General features: G+C 34.7%; 1 protein-coding gene across 2 annotated transcripts in view; it reads right to left on the reverse strand.

The window, feature by feature from the left end:
- AQR (aquarius intron-binding spliceosomal factor) overlaps positions 1-18,608 on the reverse strand; it is a 100,702-nt gene that overhangs the window by 22,972 nt on the left and 59,122 nt on the right. The window contains exons 19-27 of one of the 2 annotated variants that reach the window (XM_058541168.1): positions 18,385-18,554; positions 14,861-15,102; positions 12,978-13,124; positions 12,124-12,193; positions 10,795-10,905; positions 8,177-8,286; positions 5,482-5,617; positions 2,927-3,136; positions 668-805 (exon numbers count right to left, since the gene is read on the reverse strand). In XM_058541168.1, the coding sequence (XP_058397151.1) occupies positions 668-805; positions 2,927-3,136; positions 5,482-5,617; positions 8,177-8,286; positions 10,795-10,905; positions 12,124-12,193; positions 12,978-13,124; positions 14,861-15,102; positions 18,385-18,554 (1,334 nt within the window). The remainder of the gene's footprint in view (positions 1-667; positions 806-2,926; positions 3,137-5,481; positions 5,618-8,176; positions 8,287-10,794; positions 10,906-12,123; positions 12,194-12,977; positions 13,125-14,860; positions 15,103-18,384; positions 18,555-18,608) is intronic. The other variant, XM_058541169.1, reaches the window with a different exon arrangement.

Consider the following 18,608-nt stretch of genomic DNA (forward strand, 5'->3'; position numbering starts at 1 on the left):
AAATCACAAAGAGTCTGCAAATTCAAATTGACTGCTCAATTATTATATTCCAACTTCAACTGAGTCAAAGGCTAAAAGGCTATCATGCCCTTTAGCTCTTGGGTCTTTATCTTATGATGAAGCCATTTTAATATCTTATCTTATATGAGAATAGGAATATTCTCTAAATAGGAATATTCCATATCCTCATATGGAAGGCTTTTCATTTACTGAATGAACAAATAACTGGGAGTGGATGTGTGCTTAAAACATGAACATTTCAAGTGTATAGATGTCTAATAGGTGAAAAATATTGTCAAATGTTATTTTTATAGCTTTTAGTTCTGTTGGAAGATTTTTAAACATAGCAAAAATAAATTAATCTACCTTAACAAGTATTAGGATTTGGTTGGACAATCATATGGTTATAATGTTACTTAATGGACATATTACTGATAACTAGACTTAAAAAATTAGATTTAGAGTTCACTAATCATATAAACATGGGAGGTTATCATCACTTTTAAGAAAGACATTTTTAAGTAATTATAAATGCAAATTTCAATAAGAGGTGAGCCAATCTCCAAGGGAAATAAATACCCTAGGTTAAAAAAAAAAAAAGGAAAAGAAACAAAAAACTAACAGATGAATAGATGATGAATTAAAGAACTAAAATATAAGTCTTTACCTTGAAACCCAACTTGACTAAATCATGTCGTTTTAAGGCAGCATGAGTACAGGTCATAGCAATGATTTTGGCTTCTTTCACCAAAAGGTATTTAGACCTGTCCAGTCCACTTCGAAGCAGTTCAGAGGCTCTGAATTCCTATGGGAGTTGGGGGGTGGAGGTTGGGGGAGGAGCAGTGAGAGACTGTTTTAGGAAAATAAACATAGTTTATGCATACACTCATACAATCCAATTACTCAGACTTAATTCCTGAGAAATTAATATAAATAAATCATAAACTAAGCCTAAAGAATCATAATTCTGCTTATTACTAATTAGCTACTAATTGAGTTCAAATAATAGCTGACATTCAAACTACAATTTGAACTGTTTTTTGTATAAGGTAAAATATTTACAATATCAACAAGCACACTGAATAAAATACCAATCACCATTGCACCTATATTCCTTTTTTGTTTTTTCTAAAGAATATCGCTACAATCTTTTTTTTTTTAATTTTTTTGTGAGGAAGATCAACCCTGAGCTAACATCCATGCCAATCCTCCTCTTTTTTGCTGAGGAAGACTGGCCCTGGGCTAACATCTGTGCCCATCTTCCTCTACTTTATATGGGATGCTGCCACAGCATAGCCTGACAAGCGGTGCCTTGGTGCACGCCCGGGATCCAAACCCAGGCCGCCTGCAGCAGAGTGCGCACACTTAACCGCTACGCTACAGGGCCGGCCCCATGCACCTATATTACTTAAGGTCCCTCCAGGAAAATGTCAAGTATTTCAAGTATTCATAACAAAAGGAATTTAATGCAGGGGACTGGTTACACAGATGACAGAGGAACAGAAAAGCCAACCAGGGAATCGCGGAGTAACCCAGAGATTAGCAACAGCAGGAAGTTACAATTATTCCTAGGCTAGGAAGGATAAAGGGAGGACATAGTGTTATCAGAGCCCAGGACTGGGGTACCAGAATAAGCTGGAACCACAGTGGGCCAGGCCAGCAGAAGTGAGCCACGGAAGAGATAAGACCCAAAGTAGAGAATGCCGGTGGAGAAACATCCTGGTTTCTCTCTTTCTTCTATTTCTGCCACATTTCTCCTGGCTAAACCCAGCCAGAAGTCAGCTGATATGGAAGGCTAGGAAATTAAACCTCCAAGGATCAGTCCCACCCCGGACCATGGCAGAAGATCCCCCACAGAGCAGAGTAGGGGGATGGACAATAGATGGACGACATGAAGAGCAAAGAAGACAAAGCAGAGCACCTAATATCAAATGTTATCAAGCCTGAACATTATGTCATACTTACTTCACACCTTTTTAACATTTTTGTTTTGTTTTTTAAATAATTAAAACATTACAGGTACAGGTGAGGTACCCCTTATGCCCTTCTCCCTACTCCCTCTCCAGACAGCTACTATTATAAGTTATATGTTTTTATCCTTTTACTTTCTGTTTATGTAATCATAAATGTACTGTAATATTGTTTTGCAGATTTATAATTTTGATTTATCATACTATATATTTATTATTCTGTATCTACCATCCATCCATCCATACATCTATCCATCCACCTACCCATACCATGCATCAATATTTACCGAACTTTGACTATGTGCCAGATAATGTTCTAGGAAGCAGGGATATAATTATACCTAAAAATGACAGAGACAAAAGAGACAAAGTTTCTGCCCTTTTTACCTGGAGTAATCTTGAACCTTCTTACTGAAAAATCTGAGCCTGAATGTGATCCCTTTATAGGATTGCTGTAGTCTTCCAATGATGTTTTCCATAAGGAATTTTTGAGAAAACAAGGAAGTATCCCAGGGGGTCCTTGGGTTCCAGACATATTCTTCTCTGTCCTCTTTGTATTGTGGTGATTCTTATTTTACTTTAATAATCATGATCAATCATCCTAACCCAGCAACCTCACTTTTTGCCTACTGGTCAAGAGGCATGAAGAACTTAGAATGGCCACGTCGCAGGCTCAAATTCCAATCCAAAGAACCATTGTTGAACCTCCTGATGGAAGCATTCCTTTCTTAAATACTAACACTTTTACACCAGAAAAGCCAGAATAATGAGGATTCAACTCATATCTTAATTTTTACTTAGTTCTTAAACCAGAACTATAAATGTTTCCAATAATCTCACTTAAAAATAACAATCTGGCTTGTTGGATTTGAATATTCTATTTCCTTAATTTACCAAAAAAAAAAACTAAACTTAAAACCTTTAAAGGAAAGTTAAAAGAACTTGACGATCCTTACCTCAAGCTGAGTAAAGATTTTCTTAATGTGCCTGAAACATCCTTCAGCAATTTCCATGTCTTCGTCATAAGATCGGCCTTTAAAAATGGGTTGAGGGGCATTTGCAAAGTATTCATGAAAAGGGAAGAAAGTGGAGACTTCCGTAACATCTGGCAACGTATTACTTTTATTTTTCACTTTGCTGATATACTCTTCCCAACGAGACATTACCTGTAAGAAAAAGGAACTTGAGGTTAAATTTGCCAGCTAATTACTATGTTTTAAATGGTAATATAAAAAAGAAATCTAGTAAAAGTAAGATCTGCTAGGTAAAGGAAAAGAAAAGCAATCTTTGACCCAATAGGACTATTTCTTATCCAAGACACTGATAGATTATCCTTCTTGCATAAAAGTAACCTTTAAGATTGTAGAAAAAAGGCTCTTTAATCAAAAACGTAAAAACAGGAAAGAACTTCAGGATCATCTCATGGGACTTTATCTCAGACATTTCAGATTCTCCACGTATACTCAAGATAGTTTTTTAATGATGCTTTAAAAAAAAACTCTCTGGACAAAGAAATTCCTTATTTTTTCATTATTCTCAGTTTCCCTCCATATATGGTAAGTCCAGCTTCAGCAGCTTTTAAATCAATTTGGCACTTGTCAACCCTTCTCCCAGACCTTTATAATTTTTCCAATTCTTCTTAGTACATTTATAAAGAACTTCTGGTTAAGCTGAGTATATACTGAAAGCTCATTTTATGACATTTGTGACATAGATCAATTACATCCTAGTATAATATTAACTATCCTTTACCATGCAGTTCCTACTTAATTTCATTTTTTTCAATACTTCCAGATCTTTTTCTGTTATAACTTTAGTGTTTCTCAAATTGTGGTCCTTAGGCAGAATATCTGAGAAGCTAAATAAAAATGTAGATTCCTGGATGCCATCCCCTACTAAAAGAGAATCTCTGGGGACAGAGCTTGAGAATTTCCTTTTTAAACAGCTTTCCCAATCTGATACTCATATGCTGAAAATTGTTGATTGACACTGTGAAGTCTCAAGTTTATATTGCCCAAATTAATATTATTACTTAAACCTCCACAATTTATAGATTATTTCTCCTACCTTTCTTTTTTTTTTTTTTTGCTGAGGAAGATTCACCCTGAGCTAGCATGTGTTGCCAATCCTCCTCTTTTTGCTTGAGGAAGATTAGCCCTGAGCTAGCAACTGCTGTCAATCTTCCTCTATTTCGCATGTAGGTCGTCACCAAAACATGGCCGCTGATGAGTGGTGTAGGTCCATGTCCAGGAACCGAACCAGGGCTGCCAAAGTGGAGCGCACCAAACTTAACCACTAGGCCACAGGGGCAGCCCCTATTTCTCCTATATTTAAAAGTAGTTTTCACTGAGAGCCTACTGATTTTTATTTTGTGCCAAATATGCACTTAAGCATGATCTTTACTCCATTATTCCAAGTCCTAAATAGCCTCAGTCTAATGCAGACTACTTTGCAAGATAATGCCTATCTTCCCTGTTTCACAAGAAACCATGAAATCTGCTCATTTTGAATGGACTCAACTGGTGTATCTGCTTACAATGAGCATAAACCCATTCTTTCATATACATTTTAAATTTCAATGTTATGACTTTTACCTAAAATATACAAATAGCATTAGTACAAAGAGAATAGTTATACAAAAATCTTCATTATTTGATTATGCCTTAATCTACTTAAAATTACCAGTAAACCAATTGATTATTAAAGTTTATTTTATAATGGGCTGGCCCCGTGGCCTAGTGATTAAGTTCAGCGTGTGCCACTTTGGCAGCCCGGGTTCAGTTCCTGGGCACGGACCTACACCACTCGTCAGCAACCATGCTGTGGCGGCAACCCACACACAAAATAGAGGAAGATCAGCCTGGATGTTAGCTCAGGGCAAATCTTCCTCAGCAAAAAAAAAAAAAAAAAAAAAAAAAGTTTATTTTTGTTCATTTTATTTGGCTTTCTATTTCTCACTGGTTTTCAAAAATAACCCTAAAATTAGCCCTAACAAAAGCAAAAGCACATCTCTAAAATAAAGTCAAAAGAATTTTTAAATTTGAAATTAATTCTAAAACATAATTTGTTTCTGATAATTTGAAAGAAGAATATGTTTTTACTTATTAGTTGTTAATATGCATAACAACTTACTTATGCATAGTAAAAGTAAGTTACACAACTGTACTTTGTTACCAGTGGGTAGCTAGTTATATTTCTATAGTAATGAAAAAAAGAAAAGAGAGAGACTAGAAACTTTGTCAATAGCAAGAAAGAAACAAGAAGAAAAAGTACCAACGTTGGCCTTTCACTGAATAAGTCATCAAGCAAAGTTATTGTATTTAGCAAAGAAAATTAAAGATAACAGGAAACACAAACATTTAAGGTTCACAAATATAGCCTTGACAAGAGCATATGTTTTAACCTACTCAACAAAAAAATAAGCTTTCAAGAACGATCTCAAAAACCCATCCAGTTTCCAACAGAAGACCATATTACAATGAAGTATGACTTAAAAACCCTAATCTCTTACCTGATATAAGAAGAAATAGCCTGCAGTTTCACAAGTATATGAAGCATCTCCTGGAACCCCCAGACTCTTTTGCAATCGTTTGACTTCTTCTAAAAGTTCTATTCTTCGAGCCAGAACATAATTAACTCTTCCATACCTAGAAATTTCAATTAAGCAAAAAGGCAAAATTATGTAATGAAGAGACTTTCAAAGAAACTGACAGCAAAATATTCAAGAAAATCATAATAGAAACTACAAATTGCCAAACAGAAAAAAAACAGTAGAAAACATAGTTTCTATTTAACTCTAAGTGGTAGTTCTTGGGTTATTTTATACTATAGCTACTTACAGTGTAACCTATGAATCAGTGCTGATCTGCAAATGTGTTAGTGGTCTATGAGGAAGGAAAATCAACTATATCGCTAAATACACCACTTAGTTCAGCTATTTTTTTTTTTTTTTTCCATAGCAAGACCCTCACAAAGAACGAAACAGTGCATGCTGGTGCTAGTTCGTCTCATCACAGACCAAGAACAGACAATTTACAGACTGGCTGCTTTGAATAGCACTGTTTCACGTTATCATAAAAGAAGATTAGTTCTAAAGGCTTTGAAAAGTAATTTTAAAATGTATTTGATCATTCTTTGTCATCCCAGCATGTAGCTTGCCACCTGAACCTAGTAATTTCATAAACATTTGCTGAATGAGTAAGAAAACTGAAATGTGGAGAGTACCTGGCCCAAAGATATATAGTTAAGACATAAAGTAGTGAAACCAGAATTGGACCCCAAAGTCTATACACCTACTCTTTCCACCACAACAAAGTGTCTCCTACAACCCTTTAACACTAAAAAAATATTAAAATAGTGTAAACATTCTGTTCTTATGTTCAAAGTCTCGACAAGGGAAGAAGTCATGTTCCCGGATACTGCATAGTTCAGATTCACCTTTGAGGCAGCAAAGAATGATCAAGAATAAAAAAGAGATATAAGACACAGTCATTGTTTTTATGAATTTTCTAACTTAGAAGGATATAAATATTATAGCAAATCATTTTTTTCTGTTTGCTTATCTATAGTTTAAAACTTTTTCTACAACGAACACTTTTGTAATGAGAAAAAAATTGAGGATGCTTATAAAGTCTCTAATAAAATGCCAAAATTCCTGTGATATATTAAATTTAAAAAGCACAATCCACAATGGAACTCTATGTAACATATGCTCAATTATTCAGTAAATCTTTCCAAAAAAAGGTCTATTAATTAATTTTAAAAAGCAATGTACACAATTATAAATAACAGCATGATTACAGCTGATTAGTGAAAAAAGACTAACAAAAACTTGTTTTGGAGTAGTGGAATTATGGATGACCATTCCCTCTCTAATATCTCACTAGATTTAAAAAATTTTCTTTAGAGACAATGGTATTACTTTTATTGTGAAACAATATACACTATTTTTCTTTTTAATTATGACAAAGGGAGAAAAATGAAAGAATATGCCCAATTGAACAAGCATACACTACTAACAAGACCTGAGGCTTGGTTTCTGTATCAGAAAGCAAAAAGTATTTCTTTCCCTAGAAACTTGATAGTACCTGAAATAATTTTTAATATTCTACTTCAGTTCTATTTTATTATTCTTTAAAAACTGTAAATTCTATTGCAATATAATTATAATGACAGTAGGTAGCATTCCATCAGCACCTACATGTTCACTGAATTCTGGATTATTAGATTTTAGAGTCTAGCCCACTTCTGTAAGTTAGGTTTAATATCAGGAAATACTCATGGGAAGAATTCAGGGAAGTATCACTGGCTGATCTAAAATTCAGAATCTAGAGCCTCAAATAACTTAACGTGTGTTGTTCTTTGCCCTCTGACGTTTTTAGAAGCTAACAAATGTTTGGTAAGCTCTGTAATAAAAGAAGTCAAAATAGATTCAACACAACTTAACACTCTTTTAGCTCTATTGATTCTATGATCAATTTAGTCAAAGGTCATGTTCAACAGCCAAAGGCTGTATTAAATATGTGCAGCTGTTAATTATGCCTATTGTCTGAAATTATGCTTTAAAAATGGATTTCAGTATAAATGAAATGAGCTATTATAAAGCAACTTTGAAGGAAAAAACCAAAATACTAACAGCAGAAGAAATTGGATTTGTAAAATTTTGGTCACTTTACAATATACAATTTCAACAAAAAGTCCAGCTAAATTGTCAATAAGTACCTGAAATAACACAACTGCAAAGCTTATACTATCATTAATCTTCAACTGCATTTCATTAAATGAATCAACTTCTTAATTGATGCCTAAAATATATGCAAATTAAATGTCTGGATGAAACTCGAAAAGAAATCATGTAAAGTTGTACAATTTGGATTTGGCAACATTAAAAATTACGTCAATACCTAGAAAGCAAATGGCAATCTGCAATTTTAAAAAGATGAATCAGACAACTCTCTTCATTGAAATAACTGTACGCTTGAGGAATAAAATGACATAAACACACAGAATTGGAACTGACAGAGTCACGACCAGAGATCATGACTTTAGGTCAACCTATAGTCTAAGTAGGTGATGCTAGAACTTTTCAGAATTTAAGTTGGATTTTTCAGTGCTCTCTTTTTTTGGTGTTTCTTTAGTAAAGAAAAAGAGGAGAAAGTTAAAAATTGTGTTCTACACCATGTCAAAACTCATCTTCATTTGCTCACCTGCTGAAATCTTTCTCTGTCTCCAGCTCTTCTTCTCCATGACCAAGACGCAGGAGGTGGCGCTCATCAATGTCTAAAGCCATGATTTTCTCAAACAACTGGTTCAGGGCCTTGGAGAATAAAACAAAAAGGATGATGGTGAGTTTTAAAGAATCAGCAGGCTCCTTTAAAATAACAAAAACTAACAGAAGGATAGAAAAGAATGAGCATTGCCCAGTCAGATAAGAATCAAAATTGAAACGCAGAAGAAAACATCTTACATTAGGCCACTTATAATTTAAACAAAATAGTATTTTTATCGATTTCTGATATTGCTGCCTATGTATACTTGGCCAAATGAATAACTGGAAACCAAAAAAATCATCTACTCATTAAATCTCTGCTTCTAATTTATCAAAAGAGAAAAAGCTTTGGCTCAGTTTCTATTTCCCTCAAATAGTAACAATGACTAAAATAATTAATAACCACACCAAGTTTCATTTCACTCAACAGAATTTCCATCAGTTGCAGGAACTGAAAAGTTTTTGTGGTTAGAAAAGGACTCTTCGACAGTGAGTGGGCAGGTGGAATACATCAAGAGGACCACGGAGTGGAAAGGTAAAGTGCATTCAAATCTTAGGCTGAAAGTCTCAAGATCTCTATACAACAATGAGCAGAGCACTCATTTATTACAAATTATTCTGATGAAAGCCATTTAGAAGTCACTCCTTTCTACCTATGAAACATTTATATCTAGGTTTCCTCAAATCCTAGTATTTATTATCTCAACATCTGCAGTTACAAGGTTTTGCAGAAAGGCAAAAGTTTCATAGTATGGAAAGATACAGCAATAAAGACATCATATAAAAATTAGGCCCCACTCAAACATCTCTCCATTTTTCATCAGTCTAACCCTGCCTATCAAGTCAACTTCCAGTCTCATAAACATTCAGGTTATATAATGTAAATATAGAAATCCCTTGCTATCAAAATTCTAGCAATTAGAGCTCAGAAACTGAAGACATAAATTTTCAGAAAAAAATCCCCACTATCCAAACTCTTGATATTCTCCATCTAAAACCTGAGACCCAATATATCAGACCACACGGCATTACTCAGTACCCAAATCCAGGAAGCATAGATTTAGAGGGCAAAAAATACTTCCACATTGCAATCTCAGGAAAAACAGCAAGATTTCATTGTGAATTAGACTGATGTTGGAGAACTGCTTGAATTATATATATGTAAATCATATCTGGCCAACAAAACAGTTGTGAAAAATCAACAATTTGATAAACATCAAGGAGGATGATCTGATTATCAAAGGATCAAGAAAGGCCCTTAGCAAACAATGAAGTCTTTGGCTATTTTTGCAAAATAACCCTCTCTATAATTGTGCTATACAAGTCAATCATAAGTAGAGGATACTATAGAAGGTCATTATTAAGTTATAACAAAACTTACTAAAAAATACTATGTTAAAACAACAACAAGTGAATTATTCTTTTTTCATTCTAAGAATCTGCAAATAGGTGAAGTTATTACAGACTAAATTTTATTAAATAGAATCAAAAAACATCTTTATATAATTTATCAGATAAAGTCTCAATCAACCCTCTCCCCTGCACAATTTTAGTACAACATGCCACGATTACTTATAAACTTCAAAGATATAAAAACATGATAAGTGAATGAAATGAACAGTATTAATTTTTAAAACCTGTAGATTAAAAGCTGACGAATAACAGAATTAACTGACATTTAGCATTCTAAAAACCCAGTGCTTCTTTGTAGACCAATTCTTTTACAGAACTGGTCAACTGAAGTCACCATTATTAATATGTATTCAGAGTAAGTATGTTCAGAGGTTTAGACTACCAAGCAAGTTTCATAACATGTTTCAAGATGTTCTAAGACCTGTGTGTCATGTTTTACGGGAGAGCTGATAAATGTTACTGGTTCTTCCTCATTTCTATGATAGTGACAGCTTCAAAACAACTACCACAGCATACATACAGACGTAAAGATCATTTTTCAGCCATTATTCACAAGAAAGGAGTTGGTTTTTGTTGTTTTAGCTGTTTATAAATGCCTTTTGCATTGGACTTGCAACTTACAATAGTCCTTCCACGTAATATAGATATTCGTATGTATACTTCATAAAGATTTAAAATTCATTCTAGTCCTAATATGATTTAGATTTATTTTTTTAGGACTATTCATTCTACTAGCAGAAAAATGCTACTAGTAAGGGTTAATGCTTTCAAGCTCAAAGTAATAGCTCTAACTTAGCATGGAAGACAGGGAGAAAAAAGGCAATTTAATTTAATCCAAATATTTGACCACATATCCAAATATTCTTCATGGCTTTTCCACATTTTGATCCCCTCCACTAGAAATAAAAGATTGTTTTTATATTTTCCTCAATACAGTCTGGTCATGACCAGTGATAATCCAAGGGTAACTCAATAACAAACACTATACTCATCAGCCTTTCCTCTGTACCTACCATCAGGTTATCATATAAGCAGAAATCTCCATTGTGCTTTCATGCACCCCCTGCTCCTTCTTTACCTTCCCCTACATTAACTCCATAGATGCGTGTGTAGACACACACATACACACACATACACTCTTACCTGATTGGAGTGAGTAACAATCAGAGTCCTCTGCTCTGGGAAATTGTGGTAGATGTTGGATATGATTTGGACTGCCACATCTGTTTTTCCTGTACCTGGTGGGCCCACAACCTAACAAGCAGATGAACACATAGCAAACTACTATCACATTGATAGAAAATGGAAATTCTAAAACTGAAAGATAAAATAATTAAAAAATTCGCTGGATGAGTTCAATAGCAGAATGGACAGAATAGAGTCAGCGAACTTACAGATCAATAGAAATCACCCAACCTGAACAACAAGCAGAAAAAAAAAAGATAAAAAAAAAAATAAACAGAGACCATGAATCTATGAGGCAATACTAAAAGGTCTAACATTCATATCATTGAAGTCCTAGAAAGAAAGGAAAATGTATACAGAATAAAAAAAGTATTTGAAGAAATAATGGCAAAAAATTTCCCAAATTTGGCAAAAGACATATATCTACAGCAAAAGACATATATCTACAGATTCAAGAAGCTCAGGAAACCCCAAAAAGAATAATCTCAAAGAAATCTAAGCCTAGACACATCACATCCATACGTACATATCCATAAAGTTTTAAAATACATGAAGCGAAAACTGACAGAACCGAAAGGAGAAACAGACAAATATATCATTATAGCTGGAAACTTCAATACTCCTCTCTCAGTAATTGGCAGAAATAACAGGTGGAATATTGGCAGGGATAGAGAAGTACTGAACAATACCATCAACCAAAAGGACCTAATTGACACATATAGGACACTCCATCCTAACACAACAGAATACATATTCTTTTCAAGTGCTCATGGAATATTCACCAAGACAGATCATATCCTGGGCCATAAAAGAAACTTTAAGAAATTAAAAAAACAAAAAATAGAAAATCACATAAAGTATGTTCTCTGATCATAAGGGACTTAGACCAGTAACTGAAAGATAATAAGAAAATCTCCAAATACTTGGAAATTAAACACACAAAAGTCAGTTGTCAGCAGACTTCTTCTGTAAAGAGCCAGGAAATAAACATTTTAGGCTTTGTGGCCCATAGAATCTCTGTTGCAAGTATTTAAACTCTGCTGTGGTAGCACAGAAGCAGCCATAGGCAGTACATAAAGAAATGGGCATAGCTCTGTTCTAATAAAACTTTCATTATGAACACTGAAATGAGTAGCAAGATCTCCATACGTATAAAATGCCACAATTACTTAAAAACACTTAAATTCAGTTGGGGTTTTGCACTTCAAATAGAACATACTCTAAAAATCTGATGCTTATGTCAAGTCTGAGTCCACGTAAGAACGCGTGCAACACTCATTCTCTTACCATAGTTAGCCCAGGCTGCATCCCAGCACGGATGGCCTCTATCTGTGTATGAGTGAACTGAATTGTATTACTGCAAATAAGAGTAGATAAAAAGTTGGTTAAAAATACAGATGAACGACATTTAGTAAAAATTTAGACAACAACGACCAGAGGTCTAAAAATCTGCTTGTATTTCCTCCTGTTCTCCCAATCACTTCTTCCCACCACCCTGACCCTTTCTGTGTATGTGGTAAAAAATACATAACATGAGACACGCTCCCACAACAAATTTTAAATGTGAAGTACAGTATTGTTAAGTGTAAGCACAACGTTGTACAGCAGATCTCTAGAATTTTTACATCTTACATGACTGAACCAATCTCTTCTGAATAACTCTCTTCACCCCTGCCCCTCCACAGACCAATAAGAACTGAATGAATCTTGTGGAAAGAAAAGATTACAGTTATTTTTCAATACACTTAGTCCATCCCAGACCTCATTTAAAGAGTCAAAATTCTAGTTCCCAGTCTAATGCCAAATATAATGCGATATCATTGATCATGGCACACGTGCAGCGGGGTAACTACGATATATAACACATGGTCATGAAGTACATACCCTGTGCTCAAATTAAGGTAGTCCTCTAATATTTATTTCTCATAGTACCTGAAAATATTTCTTTTTGAAATACGACTACAGGATGGCCCAAAATGTCTGAGCTACTCAGCCGACTGACAGAGTAGAAGGAAAGAGGGTCCAGAAATAAGAAGTTTCCTGGGATTTTTAAAGAATCAGAAAATTTAAAAATATTACTAATCCACTTGAAATAGCAAACTATTATTCATTATGACAATTATCATAGATAGAAAAATTACCGTTTGGGTTGGTTGTAAGGATAGGGACCCCTATTAGGAATAACATGAGGTTCAACAATTAAGGTCTTTGCCTCTTCAGTGTCTTCATCTTCCCCATCTGCATCCTTCCTTTTCTTCCCTTTTCCACTTCTTACTGGAAACGTTATCCTAGAGGACCAAAACCTTTATTCATTTTTACAATTAACAATAATTTACCAAGCACCTATCTGCTGCATGACACTGTATAAAGGATAATCGGATGAGTAAGAAACCTTTATGGCCTAAAGGAACTCACTATTTGTATATGAATTTTGAAAAAAGGAGATTTAAAAGCACTAAAATATGTGTTAAGGGTGCTCGGATTAGAAAAAGTCATCTGATTAAGGGCAAATCAAAGAAGAAACATTTATATACTACGTCACATGCACTATAAAGGGTTACACATTGTCCTTCATTTAACCAGAAAAAGCTTCATGGGAGAGGTGGCATCTAACATGAGTTTCAAAGAATTTAGACATACAAGCATGGGAGGGATGACATTCCAGGAAGAAAGAAGTAACAGCAGAGGCTCAAGGACAAGTAGCCATTTTTGCACAGTGTAGGATACAATAGAGAAAATAAGGCTAGAGAGAAAGGCTGGAGCCTTGTTATGACACCTTTGGAGTATCAAGCGTTTAAGGCAGAAGTTCTTAGCCTGAGGTCAGGATATCTCAGGAGGCAACTCCTCATAGGCAGCTGGGGAAGTCAATAAATATCCTAAAATTAAACCAAAAATTTAATTCTCTATGTACACTTTTTCTAATCTTTCTTCACCTTCTGAAAGGATAAATAATACCAAAAAAATTGCTAAGAACCAAGAAGTAAAGAGGTCAGCCCTTATTTTGATTAACAACAGGAAAAATCAGCTTTTTAGCTAGGGAGTAGAATGACTCTTGCAGTAAGGCATGTAATGGGTTTAAGTAAGGAGAGAGAGGCAGGAAAGACACTGCCACCATAAAGACTGAAGGTGTTGAGGGCCTAGAGAGGCAGCAGTCAGGAATGACATGTGAAAAAAAAGTATCCTTAAGGCAGAGTCTATAAGGCATAGCAGGAGTTATAGGAGTAAAAAGATGCAAAAATAATGCTAAGATTTCAAGACGGGGTGACTAGAGAAATATTTTTGCCTTTAATAGGATTAGGAAAGTATGCAGGAAGACTAGGTTTGAGTGTTATAAAGGACACATGTTTTTCACATGTTTTTCACATGTAGAATTATTATATTTTTATTTAACAGTCAATTAAAAGCTATACGTTCTAATTTCCATCCAAGAAAGTTGGCCCTTTGCTACCACCCATAGGTGTACTGAGTGCTTTGCCATTAATCCATATGATGGAATTCAGGGAACAGCAATCAGTGCTTCAGGTACTGTGTGCTATTTCTACTCAAATTTTAAAACCGAAGTTCCTTTAACATTAAATATAACTATATTGTGAATATTTAAAATTTGTGAAAGCAAGCAAAGTTAAAAGAAAAAGGAATTTTTTCCTAAAAACAAAAGAAAGTTCAAAATCACATGGCTAAGTGTATTAATCAGGAAATACACCAGACTATGCATAATACGCAAAGATGTATTTCTTCAGTCAAATGCTAGAAATATATTTATATAGTACTCTTCAGAAAACAAGCATCTACTGATCCCTTACAAAACATGAGCCTACTTTTATTGTGGTCTTAAAATAGCTACTATGCAAAGAATTAGAGCCAAATAAAATAAATTTATCCCAGTGATTATACAGCGAAGGTCAAGACTGCCCAAACAAAATCCAGATATGATACTCAAAACTTATTTTAGCTATAGTCCTAATGGCCTAACTCAGACTGACTACAGAAAGCTTGAAAGGAGTATATCCAGTTCTGACTTTACCTGAAAGGGGGTATCTGTAGAGCTGGGTCATCCACAGTTACTTTAACATTATGACCAGGAAAGCTGGTTTTTAAATGCTCAATGGAGAGAAACGTATCATTGAAATCAAGGGTGGAAATCTGATTGGGCATTTTGGAATAATGTGCACTACTTGGATCCCCATAACCTAAAATGATGTCATGCAGCCAGTCAGGTACCACACAATCAGTGTTCATCAGGTTCCGAATAGTCTCCAGCACAGCCTGTCAGTAAAACGACAAAAAAGGTTTGTGTCAAGAAGACATCTCAAACATTTGTACTTCAATGGAATGCAGAGCCGGCTGCACTAACCCAGAATTCCCGAGTGTTTCAGGGCAAGAAGCTATTTTCTGCTGACAGGTGCTTGGCTAGACTGAATCAACAGCTATACTTTCAGCTGATACCATACAGTGAGTTAAACAAAAGACCAAACTTAGCAAGAACAGTTTATCCGATAAGAGTTCATTTAGACAGAAAGTCATAAATGAGTTTACCACTTGACTTCTGCTGGGTAGGATGAAAATCCGATCAGGTCTACACAACAGCAAGAAAAAATTACAGAATAAACCCTTAAAGAAAATGCTTCCTCCCAGAAACGACTGGGGTTTTCTCCTCTTTATATTGCATAGTTCCTCAATGCTAAGTTCATACATAACCAGAAGCACATTAATATTCCTCAATCGTGAAACACATCACAATTTAGAAATACTAAAATTAGCACTGTTCGAAATAAAAAATTAAGTGAACAATGATAAAAATGAAATGTCACATAAAATTTCAGAATGAAAGAATCAGGACTACAATAAAAGGTTTTTATAGTAGATAATATATACATTGCCAAAAGTAATTACTAAAAGCCAAGGCAAATTCTTAGACTTTCCAATAATTATTTCAACAAACTGATCTATCCCACATATGGAAATCAGAAGGCTAGGTTATTAATTTCAAAGAATAAAATAACCAAAGCAGCCATTTTTATATCATAAACGCTATACAATCCAACAGGATAACAAAATAACAGGATAGTGTATGTTAATCACACTCTTATTACCGTGACTTGTTTTATTTTCTTGCATTTATCACTATCTGAAATTCTCTTTTTCATGTACTGGGTTACTTGTTTATCACTTGTCTAATCCCTATTAGAATGCAATTTCCATGAGAGTAGGGATGGGTAAATGGATGGATGGACAGATAACTGAACATGTTCACATGATGACGAAAAAGATGAGGGCTCTACACTCTAAGGTAATTATGATTCTAGGAGGGAGATAAAATATGTCTTTACCAACAATACAAAGCAGCAGAATGTGGCAAACAATAAAAAATATTACAAAATACAACAGGAACACAGTTCAAGGCAGGTGAGAGATGGACGTAGGGGAGACTTTTGACATTAGGAAAGGTTTCATAGAGGAAAGTGCCATTTCGATTTAGCTCAAGTACACGATTTGTAAAAAAGCTTTGATTTATTTCATCATTAACGGAAAGTCACAGAAATGTTCTGAGAAGCAAAGTGAAATTATCAGTGGAAGTGTATGAAAAACAGGTGACTGACTAGGAGGGTAGAGACAGAGGAGGCTATTCAGTGCAACTATTCAGGCAAGAAGTAAAGTATCCAGATTAGGACAGGCTGTATGAACAGGAGAAGAGAAGGAAATAAATGAGGGCTATTGTCCAGGTATATAATGAAATACCAAAGATACCAAAAGAGCAATCTTCCTTTCCTAAACATAGGCAAGTTAGTCATTCCCCCTCTTTCTTGGATGAGAACCTGAATGCCTCTTTTGAACTTCCATGACACTTATCTGCATCCTTCTCATGGCTTTTGGTGCCGTCTCATCTTTCACGGTAGTTGTTTACATTTCTAACTTCCCTTATTAGTATTCTAAGCTCTCTAAAGGTAAAGCTGTGTCTTTATTAGCTTTATTCGCCCCATACGACTTAGCACAATATCAGACACACAGTAGGCATTAAGTAAAATGGTCAAAAGAATGAATATAAGAAAGGAACTTTTTTTCATTTTTAGTAAACTGACCGAAATTCAATCATTACTGAGAAACAAAACAGACAGACAAAACAGAGATTCTACCCATCCTAATGTCAGAGAAATAACAAATATGAAGTCATTCTCAAGTCAGAGAAATAACAAATATATAATTATAGGGTGTAAGAAAAAATAAAGATAACTGGATAAAGAACGATGAGAAACGGAGATGCTACTTTAGATAAGGTTGCCAGAGAGGGCTTCTCCTAGGAGGTGACATTTAAACAGAGTTGTCCATGTACAGTGAGGGAACAAACCTTGTAAGCACCTGAAGGAAGACTGTGTAGGTAGAGGGAACAGCATGTGCAAAGGCTTGGATTACTAAAAAACAGCAAAAAGGTCAGTGTGAGGGCATGGAGTGAATAAGGGAAAAGTGGTAGAAAACGATGTTGGAGAGGTAGCCAGAGGACAGAAAATGAAGGGCCCTCTTGGATTATGATAACAACTTTCTACTGTGATGCAAATCACTAGATCATCGAACAGGGGTACTAAGGTATAATTCAGGTTTAGTCGCTACATGGATAATAGTGTAAGCGTAGGAGCAGTCAAGAATGGAAACAGGTATGTGAGAGATGGACCAGGTGTCTTGGACATGGCATCAGTGGAGGTGGCGAGTTAATCACATGGATGGATCGGATGTGGAGTGTGAGACAAACAGAGATCAAGGGTACTTCCACTGTTTTATCTTCAGGAACAGAGTGAGATAGGGAATAAATCCCTTTGTATGTAAGTTTTATTTTTTTAATCACAACAATGGGTTAAAAAAGGTAATAATGTGATAATGTATAAGAAGCACTGTGTTTTGGAGGAGAGAGAAAAGAAAGGCACTTGTGCAAAAGCTAGTGTTAACAAATGCTAGAATTGCTCAATGTTTATGTTTTATAATATAGTTTCCAATAACATTTTTTAAAAATCTTCCTTTGCTAAAACTCCTTCTCTCCACAAAGTTTTATAAGTAAAACTCTCTAGCCCCCAAACCTCCCTTTTCTCACTAATGAGTAAAGTACAAATATATTATATCACAGAGTAGTTCAGAGTCCTGGGGTTCCACATCTGTATTCTTAAAGTGATTTGGAGGTGCACCCACTTTTGATTTAAAAAAGAAATCCCAGTAAACAAACAAACAAGCAGTTTTCTTCAGCTCAAACTGGGGCATAAACTGAGTATCTAATGTACAAAAAGAAGGAAAGAAGCTGACCTTAAATAACAACTGGATTAATTTATATTTTAAGTTTCTAAACTTATCAAAAGACAAAACAGATTTAGCAAATGAATTTCTGTGAGTTTTTATATTTAATCTATATGTTAAGATCTTAAGAGAACTGTTTAGAGTCCAAATAAAAGCAGTGATCATTATTTTCCTAACAAATCATTTTCTTACCTAGTATATATGTATTTATGTTTTAAAAGTTATTCAAATTATGACATAGTACTTTTAGTCACATAGCCCAGAAATTACCTTAAAGTTATTTTCCTTTGGTTTTCTCCTCATTATTATATTGAAAGTTTCATATACATCTTCTGCTCCATTTTGTATAGTGTTGGTCATATCTTGTTGATACTGGTTTGGATCCAAAAACACTCTAAATGTCCTTGACTCTCCTCTAAGATTGGGTCTGGGTTCAGGTCCTGGACATTTTGAAAAAGTTTATTAAATGAAATATATACTTTTCAAATATCAAA

This window comes from Diceros bicornis, chromosome 5 (genome assembly GCF_020826845.1).
Source record: "Diceros bicornis minor isolate mBicDic1 chromosome 5, mDicBic1.mat.cur, whole genome shotgun sequence".
Taxonomy (NCBI): domain Eukaryota; kingdom Metazoa; phylum Chordata; class Mammalia; order Perissodactyla; family Rhinocerotidae; genus Diceros; species Diceros bicornis.